The sequence below is a fragment of the Rhinatrema bivittatum genome, chromosome 1 (assembly GCF_901001135.1).
Source record: "Rhinatrema bivittatum chromosome 1, aRhiBiv1.1, whole genome shotgun sequence".
NCBI classification, from domain to species: domain Eukaryota; kingdom Metazoa; phylum Chordata; class Amphibia; order Gymnophiona; family Rhinatrematidae; genus Rhinatrema; species Rhinatrema bivittatum.
The window spans coordinates 115,472,973-115,492,463 of record NC_042615.1 but is presented as its reverse complement, the minus strand read 5'-3'; the positions used below and the strand labels follow the sequence as shown (position 1 = coordinate 115,492,463).

At 45.6% G+C, this 19,491-nt stretch overlaps 1 protein-coding gene across 9 annotated transcripts in view; it reads left to right on the top strand.

The window, feature by feature from the left end:
- The window catches only part of ACSL1 (acyl-CoA synthetase long chain family member 1), a 292,962-nt gene that overhangs the window by 52,804 nt on the left and 220,667 nt on the right, over window positions 1-19,491 (top strand). For 7 of the 9 annotated variants that reach the window (XM_029585776.1, XM_029585969.1, XM_029585859.1 and 4 more), the window contains exon 2: window positions 3,990-4,209. In XM_029585776.1, coding sequence (XP_029441636.1) covers window positions 4,009-4,209 — 201 coding nt within the window. In that variant the 5' untranslated portion in view covers window positions 3,990-4,008. Of the gene's footprint in view, window positions 1-3,086; window positions 3,150-3,989; window positions 4,210-19,491 lie in introns of those variants that run through there. The other 2 variants (XM_029585706.1, XM_029585928.1) reach the window with 2 other exon arrangements.

Sequence of the window (19,491 nt, the reverse complement as noted above, 5' to 3'; positions counted from 1 at the left end):
TCATGTAATATCTATTATAAATCAAAATTTTTAATTGGGAAGGGAAGGGGAGCTGTATGGTTCACAAGGCAGATTTTTTCACCCAATAGGCCCAATAGGACACAGCACTTGTTCTCCATCCCTACCGGAGCCCAGTGAGAAATGGCAATTCTCTTTCTCTTCTGGGCCAGTGATAACTGATTCTATTGTCCACTACTGGGCTTGAAAAGTGACAGCAGAAGAAAACAGGTCGGTGGACCCGCAGGGGACAGAGAACGCTGCTTGCACAAATATTTTTGTAATTTCTGTTCAGAGAGAGTACTGTTATCTTTCCCTTATGTCGTTCTCAACAATAAAAGTAATATGGAAGCTTTTTATTAAGTCATCTATGAATTGGGAGCGGTGTGTCATACATGTGAGCATTGTCTGCCAGGTGTGTCACGTTGAGAACCAGTGCTCTAGACCATTTTTCGAGCTTCGCTAGATCCCTCCTCATGTTTTCCATACCTTCCTGGCTGTCCCACCCTGTTGCAGAGTTTGGATTCATCCGCAAAAAGACAAACCTTTTCCGATATAGGGATGTGCAGAGGGACACCATACGTTGCATTCGGGATTCGTATTCATCGGGGGGCAGATACGTTGCATTCGGCAAGGGGGCCCCCGATACATATATGAGTTAATTCTTATTCGTTTCCCGGCTAAAATTGAATTAAGTACAACCCCCCACACTTCTGACCCCCACAAGACTTGCCAAAAGTCCCTGGTGGTCCAGCAGGGGTCCGGGAGTGATCTCCTGCACTCGGGCCGTCGGCTGCCAGTATTCAAAATGGCGCTGATAGCCTTTGCTCTCACTATGTCACAGGGGCTGACCGTGACATAATGAGGGCAAAGGCTATCGGCTGCCAGTATTCAAAATGGCGCTGATAGCCTTTGCCCTCACTATGTCACAGGGGCCGCTGGCCATACATTGCTCCTACCATGTGACAGGGGCTGACCAATGGCACCAGTAGCCCCTGTGACATAGTAGATCAAAGGCTATCGGCGCCATTTTGAATACCAGCAGCCGAGGGTGTGAGTGCAGGAGATGGCTCCCGGACCCCCCGCTGAACCATCAGGGAGTTTGGGTAAGTCTTGGGGGGGGTCAGGAGAGTGGGGGGGTTTGTTTAACTTGGCTCCTTTAGACGGCCGAATAATTCGGCGAAGATTCGTTGAATTCATGGGGAATCACGATACGTTTCGCTTCCCCATGAATACAACGAATATGGCCCTATACGTTGCGGATTACAAATACGTAGGAAACGAATGCACACCCCTATTTCTATTAGTCATCACGAGTTCAAAAAAAAACCTAAAAACCTGGCGCTTCCGCCAAGCCTACCCAGACACTTAACGCAGCCTAGATGCTCGCATTCTCGCGTAATATACAACAGAGTTTTCAATCAAATCAACGCTTCCACATGTTCCCCCATTAAGATAATATGCTTTATTGTATATACTGCGCTTATTACTTTCGCATTTATACTGTTTTAATGCATTACTTTTACCTTTATTTTAGCTTATTTTCAAATCTACCATACCCATTGTTATTTATCACTATAATATGATATTGATATCAAAAGTTTTTCCTTCTCTTGTAACTATCTCTATACCATGTTCCAGTTATACGTTGTTATTATAGTTTTATAGTTATATGTAAAGCCCGTTGTCTTATAGTTATATGTAAAGCCCCTTCCGTTTGGGCATCTCACTGTTTTATGTAAACCGGAGTGATTTGTATCTGATACAGGAACTTCGGTATATAAAAATTAAAAATAAATAAATACAAATAAATATTCCGATAATCCTTTTGCTACGTTGCTCAGAAAATGTTGAAAAGAACAGATTCCAGGACTGATCCCCCGAGGCACATCACTAGTAACTCCCCTCTCCTCAGATTAAACTCCATTTACCACTATCCTTTGTTGCCTTCTATTCAGACAATTTCTAACCCAGTCGGTCACTCAAGGTCCCATAACAAGGGAGCTTAATTTATTTATAAGTCTCCTGTGTGGATCTGTGTCAGAGAGAGGCTTTACTGAAATACAAGTAATACTATATCTAGTTCTCTCCCTTGATTCAACTCTCTGGTCACCCAATCAAAGAAATTGATCAGATTCATCTGACAAGATTTACCTCTAATAAAACTATGGGATTCCAGAAACTGCACTATCTGTTTTAGCAGCAGTTTCATTAATTTGCTCACCTCAGAGCTCAGACTAGACATTTCCTTCATTACAGCATAAACATCCTGGGGTGGTGCTCATTTCCAAAGAATTGCTTTTACAGAACATGTCAAACTCAGGTCAGGGATATGTTTTTGTTTAATTTCAATGAAATTGTCTATTTTGTTTCATTTCGTTGGTACTGTGAAATGAAAAAAAGTTCACCAAAATTTCATTTTGTTCGAAGTTTCTTTTTAGTGTACACTATTCGCCGTTAGTGCGCACTAACTCAAATGATGTGCATTCAAATACAGACAATGCGCACTAACTTAAATAGTGCGCACTAACGGCGAATAGTAAAACTTAAAACAAAACTTTGAAAAAATGAAAAAATCCTATCAAAACCTAAAAAAAAAAAAAATCACAAAAGGCCACAAAACAGCATGAAATGAAAGCAAAATAAGAAAAATCTTGATGCACAGCCCTAATCTGCACATACTGAATGATGCTGCGTTTAGTCCTTCTTAAACCTGCAGCTGTCTTTCTCATTAAAGATGCCTTGTTCCTTCAAAATTCCTTTTGTAGTAGGAAGCATGGGCTGGTAACAGGCAGCGAGTCCATTAATGAACATCACCATCAGCCATGGCCTGCTTTCTGAGGCAACATTGTTTTGCTGTCTCTCGCCCTTCTCTCCCCATGTTGTGGGGTGACTGCAGCTTCTCTCATCATTGGCCCTCCCTCCCTCTCAGAGGCCAAGTATGGCTTATGATTTGCCTGCTAGTTACCTTTAACCCAGTAGGCAGCCAGCTGTAGTGGTCGGCATGTGACTGATGTCCTGAGAGACCTTGGCAATAGAGGAAGTGCCAGCTGGTAACACTGCTTTTTCCCACTCTCCACTAGATTCATTGTCATTCGGCAGTTAGAGGCACAGGTGGTGAGTGGGCTCTTGAGCGCTCTCCTTTATCTATGGTGTGTTCCTAGCAGATAATATAGCACTTTACATGTTCAAACTGTCATAGTGCTTATGTTTCTATATTTATTTTTTTCTGTGAGAAGAGTGTGCCTGACTGATGCAGTGAATCATTAGTATATCTGCTGCAGTATTAACATCTTTCCATATATTCACTTGTGACTGTGACGGGCTTCTGTGCTGAATTCTTGGTTACCACGGAGTTTTAGAAGGGCTGCCAGCACGTTCTGCATTGTGTGTGTGCACAGCCTTCTGTTGCTATGAAATTGCATATTCAGTTTCATATAGAAACCTTATACTCGTCACCTACTTGCTCTTTCATTTGGATTGAAATGGTTTTCATCTATTATTTATGTTCACAGGTTTCATGAGAATGAGGCATTTATTGTGTTTATATAGAGACGGCACATATCCCCCACTTCTGTTCTGGCTGGCGTCTGTGGGCGAGACGTACAGCATGTGTACAAACTGCTTTCCTTTTAACTCCTGTACTAAAAACATTAGTGTCCAAGATTAGACAGACCTAAGCTAAGTTGGTTTGCAGCATCTTTCTGGTAATGATCCACAGCCTTAATTAGGCTCTCTACACCCCTTACATAATAACCTCTACTGTTCCTGTCATTCTGTGAGCACCTCGCCCTACCTCAAAATTCACCAAATGATTTGCCATTTGTCACTAGGTTGATGCACTGAACTCCAGCTTGCTTTTAATTGTCCAGAAAAATAAGATCTTTCTGTACAGAAATCTAGACTATGCAGATTTTAAAAGTACAGTATGTAACTTTGTGTTCTTTTTTAATGGATGACTGATCTGAATTTATTTTTCTCTTTGTGAACAGATTTTTTCCGGGAGGCGTGATGAACATTGTACAAGCACAGGACTTGTTCAGGAATCTGAAACTTCCAGAATTTGATGATGTTAGAGAGTACATGAATAGTATTTCAGCCAACACCTTAATGGGATTTGGTGCCTTTGCAGCCTTCACATATTGGTATGCCACGAGACCAAAAGCTTTGGAGCCAGCATATGATGTAACCATGCAGTCTGTGGAAATAGAGGTAAATAGTTGTCCTGTCTGGCATTCTATAGGTTACTTTTCCAAATTATTAATTTTTTAGCTTGTTTTTTTTTTGAAGGGCATCATGTCTACAGGATTATTAACTTGCAGGTTCTCATTGGATGATCTGACACTGCTTCCTGCCTCTTGGTAATGGTATTGAAATGCATGTGTGCACCTGGCAATTGTGATAGTTCCATGGCGTGCACTTTTTCCATGAGAATTTGAAGTAGTTGTGAAAGTCTCATGAAACATAAAGCAGTTGATCTGTAAAATGTAATTTTCAAAATTGTGCAATTCCTCATGGAGTTGAGGTCTTTGTCTTAAGTGAAGTAATAGTCTATCATGCTAAGAAATTTGGATTGGGCTGGTGTTCTGGCTACATGTTTGTCAGAGGACACCACTGTGGTGTAGGGGTCTGTTTTTATGACAGAAAAGATCTGTGTATGGCTAAACTTCACTTTTATCCTGCTGCATCTGCCAGCTGTTTGCATGAGGTAGTCTGCGTTCCTATTCCATGTTCCAGTTTCCTTTTGTGCACAAAACGTAAACTTCATTTGGAATTATTTAAACCTGGTACCCTGATGTGTACGCGCTTTCATGGGAAGTGTTAGTACTTGCATGATATGTGCTTAGGATGGTGCAAAGCTTTGAGGGTTATTTATGTTTTTAGTTAATTTAAATTGCGTTTATTGATGGGTGTTAATTTAAATTGCCATTGGCTGGGGTCTTGTAGCAAGCTATAGAAGAGAAATGTGCAGGTTTTGTGTGGGCTCTGGGCTGTGAATAGATAAAAGTGAGAAGCTGCTTGGCAAGGATGCTTTTGCTGTGCATTGTGTCTTTCCTGCATTCCTTCTGTTTGGAGCACTGTGCTACATCAGACTTATCAGCTTTTTGCCTGTAAACTTTTATTTACAACAAAAATGCTGCAAATAATTCCTTAGAAGGTGTTGATGTAGGATGGTGGCAGGTTTTTATAAAATTCCAGGAAGCAATCATTTTCTCCTTTCCTATGGCGCAAACTCCCTGCTGATACACCAAATATCTGATCTTTTGAAATCAAAGTTTAAAGCTTACTTGTACCTTGCCTCTTCCTATCCATTTACCAGCATTTGCTTTGTGCCATAACTGTTCCCTTATGAAACCTTAAGGCATCCTGGACTAGTGCCATGCAAATGCTGGAAAATAAAATAAATGGCTTCTAACTTTAAGGCCACAGCAGGCATTGGTTTACAGGCATGGTTGTAGTGTGCTGGAAAGTGGGATGCAATTCATAACCCACCTAAGAGACTGTTCCGTTTTCATACTGCTGTCTTCAAATTTTTAAACTAAGATTTCCTAGCGTGTAGCAGATGGACTCAGGACCAATGGGTATAGTGTGCTCCTGATAGCAGTTGGAGATGGATCAGATTTCAATCTGATGTCAGACCTAGTACATATACCACCGCAGGAAGCCCTGCTCTCCAGTATTTTCTGTCTCCATAGCAGTTCAGGACTCTATACACGCTTGCACAGCGTTAGAGTATTCTAACCAAAGAAATCCAAAACAAAGTAGAAAACTTACCTGTACAGACGAGCCCTGCTCTCCTGAGGTGATACTTACGGGTCCCTCCCCAAGTCGAGATTCCTGAGGTGATTTCCGCGATCCCTCAGAGGTAGGCTTTGGTCTGGCAGCCGGCTCCCGGCGTGGACTTAACCCCCGGCAACGGGTGCAGCTGAGAGGCAGCGGGTGCCGAGTGCGGCGGTGAAGGTACTTTTCCCTCTCCCCCCGCAGCCGAAGACCGCCCGGGACGAGGCCGGGAAACGCTGAGACAGGGTCTCCGGTCTCCGAGGCTCGAATAGCCGCCCAGATCGCCAGCTGGCGCCAGGGCTACCGGGTTGATCAGCCCTATCCGGGCTAGATCCCGGTCCGACACAAGGGTCCTCCCACATGGAGACACTCCGAGGTGGTAGCCATATTGCTCGTGTGGTCGCCGTCACCATTTTCACTTGATCGCCGCCCTGTCCGCTGATTCGATTTGTGCGCACAGAGGCGAGCCATGTGCACAAAATCACTTGTGCGCACAAGGCCGTGCGCACAGCGACGCGCACAAGGGCGTCAGGCGCCCAGCCACATGCTTCACTGTGCTGGGCACATAAGTAAATCCATGCGCACATTGGCGCACATCTTATTGAGTGCACATCCGACCTACACGCACAACTTTGGCGCACCTGGAGCGCATAACTAAGCATACACTTGAATGCACAAACCGGAGTTTTCTGCAATCCTACATGCACAAACCATGGCACCACTGGGCAAGAAGCCCAAGACCCAGGGCCTCTGCCCAGCATGCCACATCAGAGCTGCGCAGCATGAAGACGCCACGGCCCTGTGTCTACAGTGCGAGGAGTCTCTGGGTGAACCAGGCCAAGTTCCTTTCCAGACTGCACTGGGATCCGGATCTACTGACAGTACACAGATCTGGCTACCCCCGGCGGAAGCCTCCTTCAAATGGGGCTCCCCAGGGATGCGGAGCCTCTCAATTTAGACCCAGCATCTTTCTCCTGGGTAGGATTCTTCAAAGGCCTACATACTTTTGTCCACATGCAACCAGTGCTCCCGATGCCACAGCCTGCTCCAGAGGACCTGAACATCCCGGGACCCTCTAAACCCAGAGAAGTGCCCCTCCCGCCTCAAAGCCCCAACTTTGGGGACATGGACACCTCGGACGAGGATCAAGACTCCCTGGAGGAAGGGGAAATCCCTCCAGGAACCTTATCGAACCATGAGGCGTTTCTTCGCTAAAGACGAAATATCAGACCTCGTGGTTCACAGCCTGAAAGAGCTCGCTATCCCAGGCACGAGTGCCACAGGGGAACTGAAGATGAACCCCCCTCCTCGAGGGACTCCGTCGGGCCTCCCGCCATTTCCCTTTGCTGCAGGCCGTTCAACAGCTGATTGACCTGGAATGGGAGGCTCTGGAGGCCACTTTCAAGGGGGGATGGACCCTGGCAGCCCTATACCCCCTGGACCCAGCAGCCAAAGACCTCCTGACATTCCCTAAAGTGGATGCCATGGTCTGCATGGTCTCAAAACACACTGCCAACCCAGTCGAGGGAGAAGCGGCACTCAAGGATGCCCAGGACAGACGTCTCAAATTCATCCTTAAACAGTCATTCGACGTTTCAGCTATGTCTCTACAGATCGCAGCCTGCTGAGCCGTGGTGACACGCGCCTGCTTATCAAAGACCAGGAACACCACCACACCCTTCAAAGCACTAGAACCAGCAGTATCATTCCTCATGGATGCGACCTCCAACCTTGTGTGCACCGCAGCCAGAGGTGTTTCGTCTGTTGTGGCAGCCAGAAGACAACTCTGGCCCAGAAGCTGGTCAGCTGATGCGACATCCAAAACGAGACTCACGAGAATGCCCTTTAAGGGAAACCTCCTGTTCGGAAGCGAACTGGAGAAGTTAGCCGACAAATGGGGTGAATCTCCAGTACTGTGGCTACTGGAGGACAAGAAGAAGAGAAGCCAGCACCCCTCCCCCCGAACATTTAAGGGCAGGGGATCACAGCGCTTCAAACCGTACAGAAGTACATATCAAGCATCTCGCCCCGCAGGCAGGGGCCAGTCCTTTCGGAACAAACACAGCAAAAGGGGAGCCCGTGACATCCTCCTTTGGACAGTCAAGATTCCCACGATTCTGGAATTCCTGCAGAACGGCTTACAGAAGGGGTTGTCTCTCAACTCCATCAAGGTGCAGGTGGCCGCGATGGCCTGCTACAGAGCCAAGGTGGGGGGCGGCAGGCTAGCCTCTCACCCGGACATCTCCCGCTTCCTGAAAGGGGTCAAACAGATCCGACCACCCCTAAAGTGGCCGATGCCTTTATGGAATCTCAATCTAGTCCTAGACTTCCTAGCAGGAGCTTCCTTCAGATCCACCAGCGGTCTGTCCCTCCAACTACTAACATTGAAAAGACTGTATTTCTAACGGCAGTCTGTTCGGCCCGTCTCATCTCTGAGCTTCAAGCACTGTCCTGTCATGATCCCTTCCTCAGGTTCACACCGGTATCCATACATCTACACAAGGTCCCCTCCTTCCTCCCAAAAGTGGTTTCTCACTTCCATCTAAACCAAACCATCTCACTGCCATCGCCAGATGAGCATAAGGACTCAGAAGAATCTCGCCGCCTCCACCATCTTAACGTTGGCAGACTCCTAGTCCGATATCTGGAAAGGTCGGAATCCATATGAAAGACGGGCCACCTCTTCGTCCTTCACAGCGGGAAGAAACAAGGGAAGCGGCCTCATGGGCAATCATAGCCTGCTGGATCAAAGAAGTTATCAAGGTGGCCTACGTAGAGGCAGGCAAGCCTCCACCTCTATAAGTCAAGGCCCATTCCACTAGAGTCCAGGCAGTGTCCTGGGCGGAAACCAAGATGCTGGCATCCACCGAGATCTGTTGGGTGGTGACATGGTCCTCCAGCCACACCTTCTCTAGGTTCTACCGCTTGGATGTTCAGGTTCGGGAGGACTCAGCATTCGCAAGGGCAGTACTAAGTGGGCCACGGGCAGCCTCCCACCTGGTTCGGGAGTAGCTTTTGTACATCCCATTGGTCCTGAGTCCATCTGCTACATGCTAGGAAATGGAGAAATTACTTACCTGATAATTTCATTTTCCTTAGTGTAGACAGATGGACTCAGCATCCCACCCATGGCTGCCGACAATCACAGAAACATCGGGTGACAATTCCCCGAGAGCAAGACAAACACGGGTAAGCCAAGCCTCTCTCTAATTAGGATACCCATACCTACTGGGTGTCGGCGTTTCTCGGTTGAAGTGCACTGGCGGTCTCCAGCTATATCCACATCAACCAGTTCAATTTAATCAAGTTAACCAAGTTATTCAAGTTGTTCAGTCTCATATATCCACAATTGCATTTCGAAGAGAATACTGGAGAGCAGGGCTTCCTTCCGGGGTATATGTACTTGGGCTGACGTCAGATTGAAATCTGATCAGTCTCAAACTGTTATCAGGAGCACACTATACCCATTGGTCCTGAGTCCATCTGTCTACACTAAGGAAAACGAAATTATCAGGTAAGTAATTTCTCCATTTCTTGTTGCAAAGGTTGGACGGAATTAGGTCAGCCCAGTGGCACTGCTGTACCCTACCATGTGGAAGGACCCTGGTACAGTAATCAGCACAAGTCTTCTGCTTTCCCCTGCCCTCCCATTGGCAGGGCTGTGAATACTGCCTCCGCAGCCTCCCAGGCTAAGCCTGGGGATTAAACCCAGATCATCAGCCTGGAAATATGCAACATGGTCACCAAGCCAGCCTTCCAGTGCCAGTATTCTTTAGGTTAAGAGCTATATCTTGTCCTGTGTAAAGCTTTTAGCTTTGAATATATATCAATAGATATTTTATTACTTAATATATAATCACCTAATCCAGTTGCTCGCTAGCTGGCATAATATCAAAGTTCATACATAGTAAAACCAAAACTGTCCACAACACTATGATGTTCATCTGACCCACCCTGTGCAATTAAACAATGCAAAATAATAAAAAGAAAATTACATACTAAAATTGATAAACATACAACCCAATTTCTCAATTCAGTAATGTATAATCAAATCCATGCACAGTTTAATCTATCTCCAGATCTCTGCCTTAGTCAGAGTACACAGTTCTCCATTAAATGGTGTTGAGAATAAAAAGCAGGATCCAGAGGTTGGAGTATCGCAGATGACTTTGCTGTATTCAGTTGCATCCCAGGATTAGCTTAGTGTGTGTTTATGTACTATATGTTGGATGAGGAGGATGGTCATAATATGCAGAATCCAAAGAGAGATCAGCTATGTATGTTTGTCAGTGCAAATTAAAATTGGAGCAGTACAAATCATTCAGAAAAATATCATTAATTGCAAGTATTATTGTCTTCTAATTTTTAGGTCTGCTTGATTGTTTTGACACATCCTCATTTGAGGAGTAATGGTGTTCGGCTTGGCTTGTTCTGTTTCCAACAATCCCATAATACTGTGGAACCCCAAACTGTATCCACCAGGAACTCTTTTTAGCATCTAAATTTCTTGGACCCTGACTTTGTCACCGCTGGTGTTGAATGCTTTCCTGGATCTTTCTGCACACCTGGCAACTTGCTCACCATGAGGCCAATATTCAGTGGGCAGGTTAGTGGACAAGCTATCCGGCTAAAGTTAACCAGATAACTTGTCACATATATTCAGCGGGATATACATCCCGCTAAATATACCTGTCTAAAGTTATCCGGCTACCTTTAGCTGGATAACAAAAACCCTAAGTGGCTATATTTGAATATAGCTGGGTAGGCTTTTAGTTATCCGTCCTTGTGTGGCCAGATAACGTGAAAAAATATCTTATAAAGGCCCTATCAGGCTGTGCTCTGCTCACCCTTAAAAACCTTAAAATATGGAAGGACCCCCCCCCCCATCTGGTGTATTATAAAATTATGCATCAACTTACCTTCCTGTTGCCTCCCACCCATCCACAAGGATAGAAAACATTGTGGCGCCCCCCTCCTCTCCCTCCAGTAACTTTCCATACATTTCCGGGGGCATGGGACCCTCCGCCCTGTTCTGGCACCTCCAGCTGTGCTGTAAGAGAGACAGTGCTGGAAGCATAAGCTTAACATAAGCTTGTGGGCATGGGGAGGGAGAGGATTGGCCCATTTATGTATTTATTTAATGACAGCGCTACTTAGCCGGATATCTTTTTTTTTTTTTTTTTTTTTAATTTATTTATGCAATTTTACAATTATTCAAGAAAGAAATCTTGTACAGAATCAGGGAAAAACAATAATATTAGTCGGTACTTATAACATCAGTATCGTCTAATTTTAACCAAGAAAACATAAAACAAAGGTAAAGAGAAATATCTCTACTTGTTGTTCCACTGAAGAGATCCACTAATAGGAGGGCGGATCTTTACCAAACCTATCAAACACAACAGGATCATACCAAAATAAGGATAATTCCGGATTGTTACAGCACCCCACGCTATTTGTGAGAAAATTATGGAGGTTCCTTCAGGGTACATCATCCATGGCCACTAGGTTCTTACCAACCAAGAACTGTGTTAGTTGGGGCGGATCGAAAAAAACATAAGTATTTTGCAAGTATTTAACCACACATTTGCATGGAAATTTGAGGAAATGTCTAGCCCCAATTAACAAGACCTGAGGTCACAAAAGGAGAAAGGCCTTCCTTTTCTTCTGTGTCTCGCGAGACAAATCAGGAAAGGCTCGGACCATTAAACCAAGAAATCTCTCATTTCTATGTTTTATACTCAGTCTCAAAAGTCTGTCTCTATCTATATCAGAGGCAAAAATCACAATCAGGGTTGCAGGTACCGCCATTTCAGTATCCGATGTTTCCAGCAATGCTGTTATGTTCAGAGGTTGATCAATCACTGGTGTTTCCATCTCTAATCCATTTCCTTGATTTTCTGCCGCTGTTTTAGCCTTTGGTAAGTAAAAGGATTTCAAAATTATTGGGCTCTGATCGGGTGGAATTTTTAGTATTTCAAGCATGTATCTATTGAAAACTTCCCTTGAAGACCTCACTGGTAACTGTGGGAAATTTATATATCTAACATTCCTACTTTTAACACAGTTCTCTAGACTCTCAATCTTTTGTCCCATGATTTTATTATCTTTTATAATCATTGCTTGCACTTGTTGAATCGTTTTTATCTCAGTCCTGATAGTCACTGATTGTTGGTCTGCCTCCATATTAGATTTTTCATATACCTCCAACTTTTGTTCAAATTTCCTCAGTTGCTCCATTGCTGGAGTTAGTTGTTGTAATATATTTGTCCTCATATCATTAATGGCTTCCCATAAAGTCTCAAAAGAGAAAACCTGAGGTCTTACCATTGCTGGTATTGCCTTCGTGGCAAAAACTGTAGCAGCCATAGCGTTTCCCTCAGTTAGGAATCCTCCTCCTTCACCGCCATGCCCCTGATCGTTTGTTGGGCTTGAAGCAGCCGTCGGCAGCACTCCTGCTCCTGTTGAGAGGAAATCATAACCACTCCGGTTCAGAGTATCCTCCCCATTCTGTGCTGCTTCTCTACCGGCTGCTGGGTCTAGCGGTGGAGTTCTCACTACAGGACTCAAAGGTGACATAGAACCAGGCAGAGAGGGGAGCTCTACTTCCCCTCCCCCACTCTGCAACAGTTGGTCTCCCGCTTCTCGAGTGCTGCGTGTGACATGGGCATCCATCGGGCCGGAGGGAGTGCTCACCGAGGGATCAGCAGGGTAAGATGTCCTCGGTTTGCGCTTCCTTCCCATGTTAGGTAAAGGTTTCGCAAGAAAAAAGAAGAATCTTTAGCGGTTAAGACGAGGACGCTCTAGTCGCAACATCTCATCCGGCGGCCATCTTGGATCCGCCCCCTCGCCGGATATCTTTTAAAGATATCCGGTTATGGCATGTTATCCGGCCAGGCAAGGCCAGATAACTTTAGATTAGCTCAGCAGCAGGTATAAAGTTGTCTGACTAACCTAGCTGATATTTGGCTAGGTTAGCTGGATAACTCAACACTTCCCCAGAATGCTCCTGAAATGTCCCTTTTTTTATCTGGCTAAATTATAGCCGGATAACTATTTATCCGGCTATAATTTAGCTGGATAAATGGCTGAATATGGCACATTTGCCATTTAGGTGGATAACTTGTGAGTTATCAGTCCAAATGGCTTTTGAATATCTACCTCCAGGAGATTAATAGAGGGAGTTTTCCAACTCGCATCATCCAGACATCGCTTAATGTAGGAGAGCCAGATTCTGATTAGGCAGAGATCTAATATCAAATATTTTACCTAAAAGTTTTTAAAATTCAGCATTTTTTTTAACATGACTGCACCAAAAGTAGTGAAGAGAAGTGCCATCATCCAGGTAAGGTTGCCAAAAATTGCTGCAGAACACTCTACAAAGCTTGCCTCTTCCCTTCAGTTTATCCACAATGCTGAGTGAACACCTCCTCTCCTTCCCCCTCTTAGATTTGACTTCCGTGCACCTGTTTTCCTTTCTTCCCTGTTCCCTATTTCCTTCCCTCTACTTCTTCTCAGCCCTCATATATGTAAGGCTGATAAAGTGGACTAAGCCACTGCGCCTGCTCTGACTAATGGTGCAGCTGCTGTACTTCTTGCTCCTCAATGACAGGTGAGAGATAAAGTTAGCATGGTGGAGTGGAGGAGTAGCCTAGTGGTTAGAGCAGTGGGCTATGAACCAGGAGACCAGCGTTCAAATCCTTTGCTGCTCCTTTGTCACTTTACCCTCCATTACCTCAGGTACAAACTTAAATTGCAAGCCATCTGAGGATAGGTAAATACCAACAGTACCTTAATGTAATCCGCTTTGAAGAATAAATAAAATAAATGGTCTGAAGGGACAGACCCCCCTACATAAACTACAGGAAACTTCTCCTCCCCTTCTAGAATGTTTGAGAAGGAATTATTACAATATTTATTCTCAGAGGACAAGCAGGATGATAGTCCTCACATATGGGTGATATCACAGGATGGAGCCCGATCACGGTACACTTTGGTCAAAGTTTCCATAACTTTGACTGGCACCTACTGGGCATGCCTAGCATGGCACCAATCCTGCATCCAGCAGGGGTCCCCCTTCAGTCTCTTTTTTTTTTCCACACAGCAGTCGCCACACGGGTTAAGGAGCTCTCTAGAGATTCCTGACAGGAATTTTCCTCACGGAATTTCTTTAAAAATTTTCAAAAAATTCTACCCCATAGGGGTCCCCCTATCTATATCCGTACTCCGCAGTCGAAAGGTAAGGCTTTACCCTCGTTTGCGGTTGATTCCCGTCGCGTTTTCCCTTCGGGGCCTACCGGCCATCGACCGCACCGCATCTAAATGTTTGTCGAAGCCACGGCATCAGGTTTTCATCGGTGCCCCGATTGTCCTCGGACAATGTCCATCACAGACCCGCATAGAGTTTGTGTATTGTGCTTGGGGTCCAGCCATGATACCCTAACTTGCACCAAATGTGCCCAAATGATGCCAAAGGGCTATAAAGCCCATTTAGAGAAGATGGAGTTTCTTTTTCATTCAAAACCCTCGACTCCATCGACCGCTTCGACTTCATCTGAGCCGGTGCCATCGACCTCTCGCCAGCAGCGGGACACCGGTGCTGCCCGACTGGCATAGACTACTCTGAAGGTGTCGACTTCTTCCTCATCGCCTCAGGAGAAGGACCGAGGAGAACATCGTGAAAAGCATCGACACAGGCATTGGAAGGCTCACACTGCTGATCTCGGCAAGCCCTCTGCATCGGTGTCGACAGAGCCACCAACAAAGAAATCCCATCCAGAGAAGGCCCCATCCTCCTCTGTGACCGGGTCACCAAGGTGTTCCCCACCTTCATTGGTGCAGGGAGCCGAGACTCCACTTTTACCGGTAGACCCTCCGGTTATGCCTCTATTGCCTCCTACTCCGGAGCCGGGGTTACATGTCCCAGGCTTCCATGAGGAATTGGATCGGATGATCCAAGAGGCCATCGGTAAAGCACTGCAGGGCTTCCAGCCTCCATCGATGCCAGCACCAGTGCCCACGCCAGTCACCGATCCGATTCCCATGGCGCTCGCACAGCTACTGGGTAGACTGGATGCATTGATCGATGCCCTTCCACCGCTGGAACCAAGGACACCGGTATGTCCTCTTCCTTTGACGCCGATACCTTTGTCATCGGAAGACAAAAAACCATCAATACCCATACCGCCGTCTGGAATTCTGCCACAGACTCATCCATCGGTGCCACCATCGGTGCCTAGGCCTGGCCCTTCGGGAATAACGCCATTTCTCCCCTCTGAAGATCCTCAGGGAGCTGGTGATCAACCTTATGATCCTTGGACTGATTCTTCCCAGGATACAGATGATCTGCCTTCAGAACCCTCTCCTTTTGAAGAGAGAAGGCGTTCTCCTCCAGAGGATCTTCCTTTATTAACTTCATTAAAGAAATGTCTGAGACAATTCCATTTCAGCTTCAGACAGAAGAGGATTCAAGGCACAAGATGCTGGAAGTACTCCAGTTTCTTGATGCTCCTAAGGAAATCATGTCTATTCCTATTCATGAAATCCTAATTAATCTTCTAAAGAGGAATTGGGAGCACCCAGGTTCGGTTCCGCCTGTCAACCGTAAGACATGCCACCTATCTTGTACAGTCAGCTCCTGGGTTTCAAAGATCACAACTGGATCATCACTCTGTGGTTGTGGAATCAGCCCAGAAAAAGGCACGGCGTTCCAAACCTCATTCTTCCATAACTCCAGGGAAGGAGCAGAAATCCCTAGATGCTTTTGGCAGATGGGTCTTTCATGGCTCAATGCTTATATCTCACATTGCTTCCTACCAGTTATACATGACCCAGTATAACAGAAACCTTTTAAAGAAGATCCAGGATGTCTCTGAATCTTTACCTGACCAATTCCAGGATGAGCTTAATGCTCTGGCTCAAAAAGACCTGGATGCGGGCAAGCATGAGGTCTGCGCTGTGTACAACATGTTTTATACTGCCTCTAGGGTGTCCACAGTGGGGATTAGTGCAAGAAGGTGGGCCTGTTTGAAATCCTCCGACCTAAGACCTGAGGTACAGAACAGGTTTGCTGACCTGCCCTGTGCTGGTGATAATCTCTTTGGAGACAAAATCCAGGAGACTGTGGTGCAGCTAAAGGACCACCATGAAACGCTGCGTCAACTTTCTTCAGTGCCTGCTGATTTCTCGTTCACCTCCAAGAGGGCATAAGAACATAAGAACATGCCATACTGGGTCAGACCAAGGGTCCATCAAGCCCAGCATCCTGTTTCCAACAGTGGCCAATCCAGGCCATAAGAAGCTGGCAAGTACCCAAAAACTAAGTCTATTCCATGTTACCGTTGCTAGTAATAGCAGTGGCTAATTTCTAAGTCAACGTATTTAATAGCAGGTAATGGACTTCTCCTCCAAGAACTTATCCAATCCTTTTTTAAACACAGCTATACTAACTGCACTTACCAAATCCTCTGGCAACAAATTCCAGAGTTTAATTGTGCGTTGAGTAAAAAAGAACTTTCTCAGATTAGTTTTAAATGTGCCACATGCTAACTTCATGGAGTGCCCCCTAGTCTTTCTATTATCCGAAAGCGTAAATAACAGAGTCACATCTACCCGTTCTAGACCTCTCATGATTTTAAATACCTCTATCATATCCCCCCTTAGCCGTCTCTTCTCCAAGCTGAAAAGTCCTAACCTCTTTAGTCTTTCCTCATAGGGGAGCTGTTCCATTCCCCTTATCATTTTGGTAGCCCTTCTCTGTATCTTCTCCATCGCAATTATATCTTTTTTGAGATGCGGTGGCCAGAATTGTACAAAGTATTCAAGGTGCAGTCTCACCATGGATCGATACAGAGGCATTAAGACATTTTCCGTTTTATTCACCATTCCCTTTCTAATAATTCCCAACATTCTGTTTGCTTTTTTGACTGCCGCAGCACATTGAACCGATGATTTCAATGTGTTATCCACTATGATGCCTAGATCTCTTTCTTGGGTAGTAGCACCTAATATGGAACCTAACATTGTGTAACTATGGCATGGGTTATTTTTCCCTATATGTATCACCTTGCACTTATCCACATTAAATTTCATCTGCCATTTCGATGCCCAATTTTCCAGTCTCACAAGGTCTTCCTGCAATTTATCACAATCTGCTTGTGATTTAACTACTCTGAACAATTTTGTATCATCTGCAAATTTGATTACCTCACTTGTCGTATTTCTTTTGAGATCATTTATAAATATATTGAAAAGTAAGGGTCCCAATACAGATCTCTGAGGCACTCCACTGCCCACTCCCTTCCACTGAGAAAATTGTCCATTTAATCCTACTCTCTGTTTCCTGTCTTTTAGCCAGTTTGTAATCCACGAAAGGACATTGCCACCTATCCCATGACTTTTTACTTTTCCTAGAAGCCTCTCATGAGGAACTTCAGGCGAGACTCTTAAGCGGCCGGTCTACAAACTAAGAAGGTATTATCCTCAGGCTTCCCGAGGTCGCCCTTCCAAGTCTTATGAAAAAGGTCAGTCCAGGCAATCCCGACCACAGAAGACCCAGCCAGCCCCTCAGCTGGGACCAGCATTAGGGTTTTGCCTTCTACCTGGAGAGCATATGCCAACCTCCTCTTCCATCTGTACCGGTCGGCGGTCGATTGTGCCACTTCACCAACATTTGGCACACAGTCACCACCGTTCAGTGGGTGCTTGCGGTAGTCACTTGGTTACTACCACAACTTCCTGACTGTACCGTGGACTCCCCCACCTCGGCTGACGCACAATTAAAATGGTAACATGAAAATGTGGTATAAATGTGAATTATGACAAAACATGTGGTTGTGAAATGGAGACCAAATGATCAAATATTATGCCTTTACCACAACTTGAGTCGTGATATGATATGAGGTAAAGGCATAATATTTGATCATTTGGTCTCCATTTCACAACCACATGTTTTGTCATAATTCACATTTATACCACATTTTCATGTTACTATTTTAATTGTGAGTTTCAGTTATTTTTTTATGATTTTTATTATTTACAAGTATGTGTTATTGTATGTTGTAGCCCCTGACGTAGCCCCATTGTAAGAGGGCGAAACTCGGCCAGAGTTGGGCATTGTTCATATACTCGTGTTACTACCCAATAAAGGATACTATTTGGACATCTGGCTGCTAATCCTGTTTTGTCGCCCTCACGGCTTTGTTAGACAGCCTTCCTTGCTGTTTCTTCAGTTCCTCTCCCAACAAGGGCAGGGTTTCTATTCCCAGTATTTCCTCATCCCAAAAAAGTCAGGCAGCGTTTGTCCAATCCTGGACCTTTGTGCCCTAAACAAGTATCTACAAAGGGATAAGTTCAAGATGGTAACCTTGGGCTCTCTACTTCCTCTTCTACAAAAAGGAGATTGGCTGTGCACTCTGGATCTCCAAGACGCATATACACACATCTCAATTATTCCATCTCATTGCAAATTCCTGCAATTCCTGGTTGGCCCTCGTCACTTCCAGTACCGTGTACTACCATTCGGCCTAGCGTCCGCTCCACGAGTCTTTACCAATTGCCTCGTGGTGGTCGCAGCCTTCCTCAGGAGTCAGGGTGTCTGTCTACCCTTATCTCGACAATTGGTTGATAAGGGCTCCGACTCAACAAGCCGCATTGGCGTCCTTGCATCTCACTCTCCCTAGGGTTTCTAATCAACTATCCCAAATCCAAGATAGTTCCTTCCCAAACCCTATCCTTTATAGGGGCCGACCTAAACACTATACAGGTGAAAGCCTTCCTCCCTCAGAATCGGGCTTTCACCCTGGCCTCTCTGGTGCATCATCTACAGACTCTCTAGTATCCTCAACTGCTCATCACTTCCCCATACTGCTGGGTCACATGGCCCGCCTAGCCATGAGAGTAATGCAGTGGACCCTAAAGTCCCAGTGGGTTCAAGCTTGTCAACCAATGTCCAGCATTGTTCACGTTACCACACAGCTCCGCCTGTCGCTGGCCTGGTGAATACAACATTCCAACCTACTTCAAGGCCTTCCATTTCAGGTTCCAGAACCTCAAATTACTTTGACAACAGACGCCTCCAACCTAGGACGGGGTGCTCATGTCTGTGACATACAGACTTAGGGAACCTGGTCCCCATAGGAAGCCAAACATCAGATAAATTTCCTGGAACTTCAGGTGATCAGATATGCCCTCAAGGTTTTTCAGGATTGCCTTTCAAACAAAGCCATCCTGATTCAAACCAACAATCAGGTGATGATGTGGTACTTCAACAAGCAAAGGGGAATTGGCTCCTACCTCCTGTGTCAGGAAGCTGCACAGATATGGGTGTGGGCCCTTTCCCACTCGATGTACCTCACAGCCACCTACTTGCCTGGCGTGGACAATGTGTTGGCGGACAAGTTGAGTCGTACGTTTCATCCTCACGAGTGGTCTCTCAACCCCACGGTTGCGGACGCAATATTCCAACATTGGGGTTACCCTCACATAGACCTCTTTGCGTCAGTCCACAACCTCAAAGTAGAAAACTTCTGCTCTCTAACTCGCAGCCACCATTCGCCACAGAGGGACGCTTTCGCTCTCTCGTGGGCCAGTGGTCTCTTCTATGCGTACCCTCCACTTCCACTCATTTCGAAGACTCTCGTGAAGTTACGGAGGGACAAGGGCGTAATGATTCTGATAGCCCTTCACTGGCCACGCCAGGTGTGGTTCCCAATC